General features: G+C 37.5%; 1 protein-coding gene across 3 annotated transcripts in view; it reads left to right on the forward strand.

Moving 5' to 3' along the window:
- LOC148304422 (aminopeptidase N-like) overlaps positions 1–10,399 on the forward strand; it is a 44,508-nt gene extending 34,109 nt beyond the window's left edge. For all 3 annotated transcript variants that reach the window (XM_088268336.1, XM_088268338.1, XM_088268337.1), the window contains exons 9-17: positions 124–322; positions 3,145–3,340; positions 3,694–3,856; positions 4,574–4,790; positions 5,437–5,546; positions 6,240–6,407; positions 8,061–8,204; positions 8,880–8,961; positions 9,884–10,399. In XM_088268336.1, coding sequence (XP_088124462.1) covers positions 124–322; positions 3,145–3,340; positions 3,694–3,856; positions 4,574–4,790; positions 5,437–5,546; positions 6,240–6,407; positions 8,061–8,204; positions 8,880–8,961; positions 9,884–10,033 — 1,429 coding nt within the window. In that variant the 3' untranslated portion in view covers positions 10,034–10,399. The remainder of the gene's footprint in view (positions 1–123; positions 323–3,144; positions 3,341–3,693; positions 3,857–4,573; positions 4,791–5,436; positions 5,547–6,239; positions 6,408–8,060; positions 8,205–8,879; positions 8,962–9,883) is intronic.
- Positions 10,400–12,469: the final 2,070 nt, after the last annotated feature.

Raw genomic sequence — 12,469 nt, forward strand, 5'->3', positions numbered from 1 at the left:
GCATTTTTAAGTACAACATAATACAATTTCTCAACATTTATATATATGGCAAACTTATAGTTTTAGATTCGCTGTGCCTCTCCAAAAAAGTGTAAATGTATATGTTTTTTTTGTCCCTCTCAGCTACCTGAAGAAGTACAAGTATAAAAACGCGGCACAGGACGACCTGTGGCAGTCTCTCACGGAATCAGCGCACAAGGCTGGGGCGCTGTCCAAGGACTACACCGTCAAGCAAATCATGGACAGCTGGACCAAGCAGACCGGCTACCCACTCATCACCGTCACCAGGGACTATGACAAGAACACGGCACTCGTAGCGCAGGTTACTATGCCTTTATCTCTGCTTATCTGCCCCGCACCGGCATCTATGAAATATTTTATATTGTTTTGTATGCTGACGATGCTGTGCTTCTTGCCGACAGTAGAGAAGATCTGCAGGAACTGGTGTTAGCCTTTCCCTTACGGTGCTAATGATGTGTACGAAGGTTGTCTGAAAAGTTTCCGACCTAACAATGATCCAAGTGTTTTTTTCATCAAATTTTTTTTTTCTACATAAACACCTTTTACATATATACACTTCTCCCAGCGATGCTCACATCTCTTCAACCCGTCCAAATAACTTGACGTTGGCGTCTGTCCCTGCAAAATAGTCATTTTTGAAGGTGATGGCCTCCTTATTCGATGAAAATCTCTGTCCTCCGAGCGTAATTTTTAGCTTAGAGAACAAAGAAAAGTCGCTCAGGGCTAGATCTGGTGAGTAAGCAGGGGTGGTCAAGTAATTCAAACCGTAATTTGTGAATTTTTGCCATAGCAAGCAAGGTGTGAGAAGGCGCATTTTCTTGATGAATCATAATTTTTTTCTTCTGAAAATGTGGCCATTTTTCCGTAACTTCTGTAATTAACTTATCGAGTAATGATGCGTAGTATGCTCCTGTAATAGTTTTTATCATTTTTGTAGGTAATCTATGAAAATAACTCCTTAACTATCCCAGAAAACAGTTGCCATCACTTTCCCAGCCGGAGGAAGAGTTTTTACTTTTTTGGGGCCGATTTCCCCTTCGCAGTTCACTGTTTAAACTGTATTTTTGTTTTTGGAGTAGCATGGTGTATCCAATTTCATCTACGGTTATTATTTGGTGCCAAAAAGTCTGACCCGTTGCGCCTAAATTGCGTCAACAGAGCGGTACAAACATTCATTCGGACGTGTTTTTGATCCGGAGTGAGCAAACGCGGCAGCCACCGCGCGGACAGCATTCCCATCCCTAAATCTTGATTAAGTATGCAACAAACACGTTTTTTTGACATCTTCATAGACTCTGCTATATTTTTAACCTTAATCTGACGGGTTTCCAACACCGTTTGATAAACTTGAGCGATTTTATGGTCAGTGGTTGCAGTTTTTGGCTTTTTCAAACGTTCATCATCATTTAGCTGGTACGTCCACGTTTAAATACTGCTGCCCAAAATTTTACAGTGGTAAATGATGGAAAAGAGTCTCCGTACACAGCGTCTAACTCGTCTTTAATTTGAATAGACGTGTTGCCTTTCAAAAACAAATATTTAATGACTGTTCGATGCGCAATTTTTTCCATTTTTGAAAAAACGCTCACGGCGACTCACTCAAACGACTGCCAAAAAATAACTGTGCAATCAAAGTGGTGAAAATTTCGATGAGTACCTTTTAAAACATGACAACGACATGTTTTTAAACTTTTGACAACGAGTGCCATCTTCATGTTGAGGTCGGAAACTTTTCAGAATGCCCATGTATTTAGTACACCATATGAAAGTGTGGTTTAAAAACGGTAAAAATGTGAATATTCCTAAATGTTGCTTTTATTCACCATAGTTGAAGTTGTAATGTAACAATTTTGTAATGTTAGCTCTGGAAAGTATCTGAAAATGAGAAAAAAATACATCGAAAGTATCCGCAATAGCTAGCGTAGCGACACGACCGCAGCGTAAGACAATCTGCGCACTACCAGTGCAGTAAACCCGCTACAACATGCACGTATACACAAAGCACGCCACGCACGCATACACTGAGAAACATTTGTGTATTGGTGATATTTATCTCCAATTTTTGCACAAATTATTTATTTCCATCGCTGCAAATGAATAACTTTATATTATAATATAATTCTTTCGTGTAATACATGATTATATTACGGAGGAATAAAAAAATTCTCAGCCCGTATCTATTATATTTTATATTTAATATTGATATTCTCATTTTGAAAGTTGAGTATTAACCCTTATAGTGCCGAGCTTATTTTCACATATTTTGTTTGTTTAACTAAGTGTGCAGAGATCTTAATTATTTTCCTCAAATGTAGATGAATTTTTGTAATTCTCTCTGTTATGTGTAAGGGAAATATCAAACTACTCAAATGAAACATATTTTTTACTATAACTGTATTTATTTAATTGCTATGTAACTGTTTTTATTTAAAACTGCGCAATAGTCGGTATTCCGACGCTCCGCACTTTATACGCATTAATAGAGAGTCGATCTATCGACGGTTGGCACTCTAAGGGTTAAATACATATCACCGGGAGGGGTAGGTTAAAAATGCCAGAGTCGCAGTTCAATAAACCAGAATAATGTTATCACCTCGTACATACCCATGAGGAGATGCATGAATGTGGAAGAAGTTGTAGGAGACGTAGCTACACCGTCGAGTTGGCAGCGCTGACGGACGCGTAACGAGACGAATGGGAACAGAGATTTCCGAGCGAAACCAATGCCGAGGCAGGCCGATTGCAAAGGCGCCGAGAGCTACCTAGTTTGTTGGAATCATTGGACGTTTTTATTGCGACTTTCATTTTGCTTCTTTTATTTATATATAGAGTATTAAGTATTTTGTAATTATCTGATTCCAATGTAATCACACTTATATAAATAAAAGGACTAACTGTGAGTACAACATTCTTTAATTTCATTCTGGCATTTCCTCATTATATTAAAAACGTGACCACCTAGCGTGATCACGAAACACGGCAACATGTCGCCAAAACTATAAGTGTCGACCCCGACATAGCAACTCACTATAAGGTTAAGATGAATAAATGAATGAATGAGAATGTGGAATTCTATTCTCTCTGTGAAGCAGCATGATAGTTAGTTTTGCGTTTTGTTTCCAGCGCCAGTACCGCGAGCAGATGGGGAAGAGCAAGAAGTCGGCCCAGCCGCTGTGGTGGGTGCCGCTGAGCTACTGGGCGGCCGGCGCCCCGCCGCCCGGGCAGGTGCCCTCCTCCTGGCTGCCCGCGGAGCCCTCCCTCACGCTGCAGGACATGCCCGACAAGGACAGCTGGCTGCTCTTCAACATCGACATGGCGGGTACGTTCTGTTACTTGCTCTTTCCTCTGCAACATTCTAGAAAATTTAGGAAATTTAGAAATCCAAAAAAACCTAAATTCTAATAATAATTTATTAAATAATATATTGTTTCAAAATTCTTCACCTTCGCTTTCCATTTTTCCTTTTTTTTCAAACTCCGCCCTTTGACTAACCCCCTCCACCTAACTTACCCCTCTCCTTATTTATAGAACAATTTTATATTTTAGTTATTATTCAGACCTGACGATAGAAGTTTAGCTTCCAAAACTAGTAGTCTTTAATAAAACCCAAGTGGTATAAAAACAAGTGTTTTTTTAATCATTGTAATGAATTTTTAAATATGAATTGTGCAGGTGTGTACAGGGTGAATTATGACGAGCGCAATTGGGGACTGCTGAAGCAAGCCCTGATGGCTGCCAACCATAGCGAGATACCGGCCCTCACCAGGTTCCAGCTCATCACCGACTCCATGGCCCTCGCCTCCGCCCGCAAGCTGCACTACAAGCAAGCCATCAGGTCAGTGCTAGAGATACCTGCAATCTGTAACTTGGAAGACATAAAGGAACTGACTTTGGGGTATTTGCGGAAATTCACCACAGAAGCTCTAAAGGTGGGGACTGACCGGAGCATTTCGTCTCTCCAAGGTATCCATGATATACATTTTTTTGAATATAGAAATTATTTAAAAATAAAATAAAACTTACCATCTCTAGGATTTATTTAATGACAAAATTACATACAAATATCCATAGATGCCATTGCTATACAAGTTACATCATACCAACTGACGGATGGACTTCGGCGATCATTAACCTGTCCGGGTGTGAGTTTTTCCGGACAAAACTGTATCTGAGGAGTGAATTTGTTTTTGTTTTTTTTTTACTTTTACAATTTTATATTATAGTCTATGCTATAAGCAACATATTTTCTTGAATAAACAAAGATGTTTACACCAGTAAACATGGTTTATATCAAAATTATCGAAATATCGATAAATCATGTTTTTAACATGTTTTGATATAAATCGTGTCATAAATCATATTTTGTATCGGCCGTACATGTACGTCCATACTCCTTTGAGAAAAGTTTGGTATGGCCGTACATGTACGGCCATACTCCCGGACAGGTTAATGTCCATACACTCCTTTGAGGAAAATTCACACCGACGTTCATTAACATCTATACTCCCGGAAAGGTTAACACACTCAGGCTAAGAATTGATTAATTTCCCAGCCTGTTAGAGTACCTGAGCAAGGAGGAACAGTACCTGCCTTGGAAGGCGGCCCTGTCCAGTCTTAGCCGTGTGAACACGCTGCTGCAGCGCCTGCCACAGTACGGGGCCCTGCGCGGCTACATGCGCCGCCTGCTGGAGCCCCACTTCCTGCGCCTGGGCGGCCTGCACACCAAGCTCGTAGCCACTCCCGGCAAGCTGGACGCCGTCAAGCACCAGGTGACTTACTGACGGCTTCTTAATATGGCATCATGTCGCATAGTGTAGCTTCCACTCTATGGTCATTTACACCATTGTTCCGCTTTGAGTGTGCTGCGGCACACTGCTGTATTGTGGTGATTAGTTGGTGTGCCGCGGAAAAAAGTCTAGTTTTGTGAAATTAACACTCCAAATTTTGATTGCCCGTGCTCAGTTATATAGGCTCACATTTCGCATTAAACATGATATGTTGAATATGTTACCATAAAATGGTAAATATGCACCTCTGAAATTTTTTGATTTGGTAGGTGTACCTTGAATAGAAAAAGTTTGCGGAAACTGATTTACGCATTGTTGTAGGGCAGTTTTTTCATCAAACCCGACGCCAATTAGTATACCCACCCATTTATATAAGAACTTTATAGATGCTGTGATCCAACTCAGGTGAGGTCACTAGTCCCCATGGCGTGTAACGTGTTAAGCGTTTCCCGCAAACAATAGGTTAAGATGTTTCTAACATTTAATTATTTTTAATAGAACCATTGGCGTTATACATTTATATGTTCAATGAAAGACTCAACTCTTGTTAGGCTTTTTATAAAGAATTCACAATTTGATTTGAAGCAAAATGATGTATCTGAATTAACTTGATATGTTATTTGTTTAGATTCTCATCAGTTCCTGGTCTTGCAAGATGGGAGTGGCGGACTGTGAGGAGAATGCCCAAGATCTCTTCCAGCAGTGGATGGCCAAGGACAATCCGGATGCTGACAATCCGTAAGTATTACGAGGAGTTATATTGTTGTTAATTTTATAGGTACGTGTAATTAAGGGGTCAGCCTCCATAGTGTTATGGTTAGCATGCTGGAGGTCCCGGGTTGGATCCCCGAGAGGGTCAAAATAAATATTAGTGATTTTTCACTCTTATATTTATTTAATATCTTCCTGGACTGGTACCTGAAGCGCAAGGCTGATCACCTTTCCTTCGTGTATTCAACGATCAAAATATCACTGCTTCTATACGATGCAGTACTCTATGCACCATTGGGTGCGTGTATTTATTGTTTTGAAATTCACTTCGGATCAGACACAATTAGATTATTAAAAAAAAAAACACATGTTTTTTACCAATTGAGTAATATATTTTAATGACTAGTTTCGGATGCTACAGATGCTTCCATCATTTTCATGGTTTGAATATAAACTCTCAAAGTCATCATTCATGGTTTGAATATAAACTCTCAAAGTTGGTATTCGAAACTGCAGATGGAAGCATCTGTAGCTTCTGAAACAAGTCGTTAAAATATAATGCTAAAGTGGTAAAAAATAAGTGTTTTATTTATATTTACCTCCAAATTTTAACAAACAATTTTTTAAATCTACAGCACTTTGAAAATATCACTTATCTTGGCTGTAAATGGAGTGAGTTTTTCAATAGAGCCTCACAGTGATTTTGTCTGTTTTGTTCAGGATACAGAACGACCTCCGCAACATAGTGTACTGCAAGGGGATGTCCAAGGGCGGAGAGAAGGAATGGGACTTCTTGTGGCAGAGATACGTGAAGGCCAATGTGGCCAGCGAGAAGGGCACCATCCTGAGCGCCCTCGGCTGCGCCAAGGAGACGTGGCTTCTTGCCAAGTAAGACACTCTTGCCAACATCAATTATGGCAATTTAAGTCAATTATTTTTAGTTTTTCACAGACAAAGATACTAAGATCTGTTCTTCTTCTTCTTCTGCTTGAGAAGCTCTTTTAAAGAGGGATTAGCCTCCTACAATGTTGATTCTCAGCTGTCTAATCACTGTGGTGGTCTACCTTGGGGTGCAGTGCAATGTGGGGGAGTCTGGATGGTTCCATTCTCCTCACATGCGTACCATTGCCTTCTTTGATGTCTTAAGTCTTGTAAGATCTAAGCAATATTCTAAGAGACAGAGTAAGAAATACTCAGATCCGTTCCAAGGTTCAGGGCTTGGTCAGATAGGATAGAGAAAACAACAGAATTTGGCATAGATTGTAAGAAGAATGGGAGATGAAAGGCTTACAAGTTTTTAAAGGCATTTTAAATTCTATCATTGCCACCTTCCTATTTAAAAAAAAAGAATAACCCTTGTAATAATATAATAAGAGGCTTGTCTGCAGGTAGGATAGTAAGGATATGGAAGGTTAATGTGAAAAATACATCACAAACACCCAGACATCCAGAAGTCATTTTGCAATTGGCAGGAATCTAACCCGCAACACCATTTTCGCAGTCGAGCGTCTACCTAACTACGCCGCGGCACCGGTCGTGACGTAATTGAGTAGTAAATGAGCTAGCAAGAGATGGAAGGACATTTGGGAGTCCACTTTTTAGAAAGTACCATCGCTTGAGAATTCAACATGTCTTTAGGATGAGAATAGCGATTACGTCTGGTCCCAGTTATGGCTTGTTGCGGGCAAGTTTAATCCGTCTGGAACAATCTTGCACTGCTTCGTAGGCAGCTGCCACTGATGTCTTCATCAGCTCTGTGACCAGATTGCTTCATCCGATTGGTTGTCGCCCATACAACCTTGTACCTCTAATGCACTCCGTCATGTATTAATGGATACATCGAATCTACGGTATTTACAGTGTGCATTTAAAATGAAATACAGAAATAAACCAAGGCCTTACCAGTCTTTTTTTTGTATTGTTGATCATACTGCATTTTTTAATAAATATTTTCACAAGACAACTCAGTTATGTCAACCTTTCAAAAAGTTAAATATTAACTCATTTTCGACGGGTATTTTTTTACGCCTGCTGACCACTAGCGACAGGATTTCATAATTAATTACATATGATTAAGACCTTAACAAAGAAATTGGCATATAATATTGATATAAAAACATTGGATGATTCCTTCTTTTTTGACTTTGAAATAAGGCCGGCGCAGAAAGTTAAAATACCCTTCCCGTCCTTAAACATCCATCGACCAAACGGGGAGAAATACCTTTCCCGTCCGAAATGTGATAATGAAAAGGTTGTACCCCGCAAAGTGAGTTTTTTCTACAATTTCTTTATTTTAAACTAAATTTTTAGATTGAATATAAACATTTGAAACATATGCCTTGCAGATAATAAATATTATCTATTTAAAATAATCACTACGCCCCAAATGTGAGGCCAAACTCTATCTGACCTGGTATTTTATAACCCCACAGTTTGGGTGGTATTGACGGAGAGATTAAAACTTAAGTAAGACATCATCTATCTCCCAAGTATCTCCCCAGTTTGATTGTATTGTCGTAAATTGCATGTTTTCTTTGTCAGGCTACTGGAGGAGTCCATCACCAAAGACAGCGAGATCAGGAAGCAAGACTCCCACTCGGCGTTCAGCTCTGTCGGCTATGGATCTCTGGGATATTACGTGGCGAGGGATTTCCTGTACTCCAGGATCAAAGACATTGCCAATTAGTAAGTTCACGCTGTCATACTTTGTAATTAACCACTCAACATTTCACAAAATGGTCATCATCAAGTCGATACAAGACTGCCCAAATACTACTCAGATTAGAAAATAAATACAAATGCATCAGTATATTTGATCTGACCAAATCACTACCGACAAAATGGAATATGATCTACATATGTTACACGTGTAGTGATCACTTAAACCACCCCATGACGGTTGTAAACCCTATAAATGCCCAGACTCCCATATTATTCTTCATCTATGTTGAGATGTCAAAAATAATGTAAAAAATAACACCTAATTGGAGATAATCCAGATTTGTGAACTATATGGACACACTCAAAATATATACCGTAGAACGGGACTACTTGAACTTTGATGTGTTATGTGAGCCCAGTACAAAAAAAATATTTAGATCTGTATTTGGTCTACAATAAACGTATCGTGACAACATGTCAGGGAAACAATGAATCATGTCGATATGTTCATTGTTGTAGACCAAATACAGATTTAAATATTTTTTTGTACTGGGCTCAAGTAACACATCAAAGTTCAAGTAGCCCCGTTCTACCGTACTCATGTTGAAAGTGAAATTGAAGTGTAAAACAAAGTGAAAATAAAGTATTTCAAGCTATTCGGATAGTACACGCTAACCTTGATTAAATTTTCAATTCTAGCCACGAGAACCATTTGAATGTTCTGGGACGCTATGTGAATACTATTGCAGCCCAAATTACATCGCGCCATGAGCAAAAGGAGGTTAGTTTGTTTTCTTCTGCCACTAAACAAATATATAATTTTATATAATACTTTTAAACAATTTATTTTAGGATATATTACGATAATGTGATAATCTTTTTTGTCGTGGGTCATTGTGAAGTTTAATCATTTAATAAACACAAATAAATAAATACTTCTTCTTCTTCACTTCAAACCCTCAACTGCACCCAATGGTGCATAGGGCACTGCATCATATAAACATAGTGTTATCGCAGTGTTATCTTGATCATGACCACATGAAGGAAAGGTGATCAGCCCTCCGCTTCAGGTACCAGTCCAGGGTAATATTGAATAAATATTAGAGTGAAAAAATCACTTATATTTATTTAACCCCCCCCTTCCCGGGATGGAACCCGGGACCTCCAGTATATTACATTACAGAGGCGGACAATTAAATTTTATTTAAATGAATACAATCCAATCGAAATATTTGTGTTTTTATAATGTACAAAAATACTTCAGATTCATATTATTTCTGTCAGCCTAAGTGGCTCATTAGGTATAAAATAGGTATCAAATTGTGGTAGAGTCTGTTCGAACCCAGAAACTCTGACTCGACAGTCCACAACACTAACCACGGTACCACAACTTTTCGATGGTCTATTTGTCACATACTTTTCTTTTTTTAGATGGGAATTGCATTTATTATTTACCTTGCTTATTATGTACAATGTTTATAGATCATTTAGTGGATTTTTGTTTCTTCTAGCTAATTAAATATGTTTTTATTTGAATCTGTGTTGGGAACAGGAGGGATAATCTAGTGTGGGCCAATCAAGAACTTCTCAGCATTTGCTCATTGCTGGGAGGAAACCACGTAAAACTCCTCAGGAGCAGGCGGACTGTTGACTGTATTTGTCACATACTGTTATTAGATACTAAGGAATGAATCTTTTTCCAGCTTATTCGCTGGACAGAGGACAACAAGGACCTCCTGCAGGAGTCCAGTCTCAGCGTGAAGCAAGCTCTGGAGAGTGTCGCCAACAATCTGGAATGGGCCGAAATCCACCAGAGAACCATCGTCACGGTCTTGCGGGACCTGACTGCGTAGAAACTCGCGCGTATTACAATGGCATATTATGTACATACTCCTAGGTAGAGCGACATTGTACTTAATCTATTATTCTTAGGAACGGCAAAAGTAACGCACTGTTTGCAACCTACGGTGGCTACGCATTCAAACTCGGCCGAGTTGGCATTTTAAACCCTGATATATTAGATAGTTAGCGCACGGGGATTCTGCGTCAATTGTTTGTTCATGTATGCTGAATTTTCAATTTGCTTAGAAACTATTTACATCAATATTTTATTGCAACTCTAAGTTGTTTTATTGATAATGTTTATAAAAATATAAATAATAAAATTGACAACTGATTTTATCAGGAAATACACAAATAAATAATAATTATAAAAAAAATTGGAATTGTTGATTTGTAACTCTAGTAGAAAGGTCAATGTATAAAGAATCATCAATGTATTTTTATGGCTGTTAAATGAACAAATTACTAACCGGGAAACTAGTGATAGTAGCCACCTTTCCATCCCAGATAATGAATATACACTTTATATATAATTTTATATATTTACTTATTTATATGTTTGGTTAATCAATAATTATAACTAAAATGGCACATGCATCATTGAGGGATATTGTGAGCATGCTGCAAAAACTGATCATTGAATGGTGACCAATACTGGCCAAGAAAGTGGGAAAAAACATGAAAAGGCTATGAAACAGGGGTGAGGAACTGCTTAATCTCTTTGTATTTAGCTGTAAAACATCTTTTGTGGATATGTGCGCTAAATAATATGCTTATTCAACAAAAATGTGGGCTTTTAAATTTGTTTCTTAAATCCAGTTAAAATATGGTTCTGAAATTCTAGTTTAAGGTTTTTTAAAAGCATGTTTCGGAATTTATATAATATTTAGTCACACAAACTCATTTTTTCGTGGTCAGTTTTCACAGTATCCTATGACATATCGGGCAGTTCTGGTGAAAATTTTCAAAACTTAAAGAATTATCATCTGTTCTATAAAGCTATCTGATTATAATAACTGGATTATATCTTAGTATGATTTTGATTGCTCATAGTTCATACGAAGTTTCATGTTTTTTATTTTTTTCAAAATGATCCTTATGGTGATTTGCCAGGAAGTTATTGAAATATATAAAAAATTATATATTCAAATAAATTGCTTTTTTAGTCAGTAAAGAAAATACTTTATATAACAAATCATAATTCTTTTATTTATGTTAATTTATGTTTGTTGTATGCAATTGTTATTTGCCAATCAAATATTTCTGACAAAAATCTATTTATTATTTTTTTAATTATTTTTCTGTATTATAAATATATGTTTTCATAAAAATACTCACCTGGCATTTTATTTAATAAAAAGGTACCTTGCAATTATTTGAGAATGTTTAGTGTTACATATTTTATATTTAATGAAATTAATACTGTTCATTCAAAATACGAAAATAATGAACTGTTGCTTTAAAAAAAATCTTCACTGTGATTGGGAAAATTCGTTTTAACGAATGCGAAATGAACTTATAAAGTTCTTTTATGTATTTGTATAACGTGGTAATATTTTTCTTTGTAAATTGGGTGTAAATAATATGTAAAGTGGGTGTATAATAATAAAATAAACAATGTGTTGCTTTGTAATTAAAGTTTATAATTAAAGTTTATTCTTAATTTATCTTTATAATATTTTTCTATCTATCTATCTGATTCTGACAGTTCAGAATATTATATTTTTTCTATCTGATGTCTTAGGTTTTATTCAGCGTGACGCATGCGACATCTGGTGGTAGATCTGTTTTATGTAGGTACTATATGTAAGTACTTAATAAAATCTATAGGTAGGTACCTAGGTATTTTATTACATTTGTATATGTAACACAAGTCCTGAAGAGGAGAAGGTGGCCATGGTTGGGACATGTCCTTAGAATGCCAACTGAGAGCATTAACCCCTCATGTCTCCTCTTCCAAACCCGAGGATTCCGGCGTCCCGGAAGGCCGCTGACGACCATTCACCAACTATACTCAGCGGAACTTCGAGATGCCGAACTGACCTGGGAGGAAGCCAAGGAGATGATGCGTGACAGAGTGACTTGTAGACATCTTGTGTTGGCCTTATGCTCCAATGCTTCCTAGGGAGCTAAAATGAAAAGAAGAAGAAGAAGAATATGTAACATATGTGTAATATAATAGCAAATATAGAGCAGGACCTTGCTTCCATATTATTAATGATCAAGTCAGCATCGTATCAATTCTGTGAGGTGCCCTATGCATCACATAGATTCGGATAGGGGTCATAATATAAATATGTAGTTTACATGACTAGTTAAATAGGCACTTAAGAGCCATAAAAATCGATTCTAGAATCGGCGTAACCATGGAAACCGCCTTCAAAAACAACAAACAAATTTGATTCTTTGTTTGCACTAATTTGAGTCTTAAATAATGTTTAAATGAT

This window comes from Brachycentrus maculatus, unplaced genomic scaffold (genome assembly GCF_059751285.1).
Source record: "Brachycentrus maculatus isolate JH-2025_06_01 unplaced genomic scaffold, ASM5975128v1 h1tg000320l, whole genome shotgun sequence".
NCBI lineage: Eukaryota > Metazoa > Arthropoda > Insecta > Trichoptera > Brachycentridae > Brachycentrus > Brachycentrus maculatus.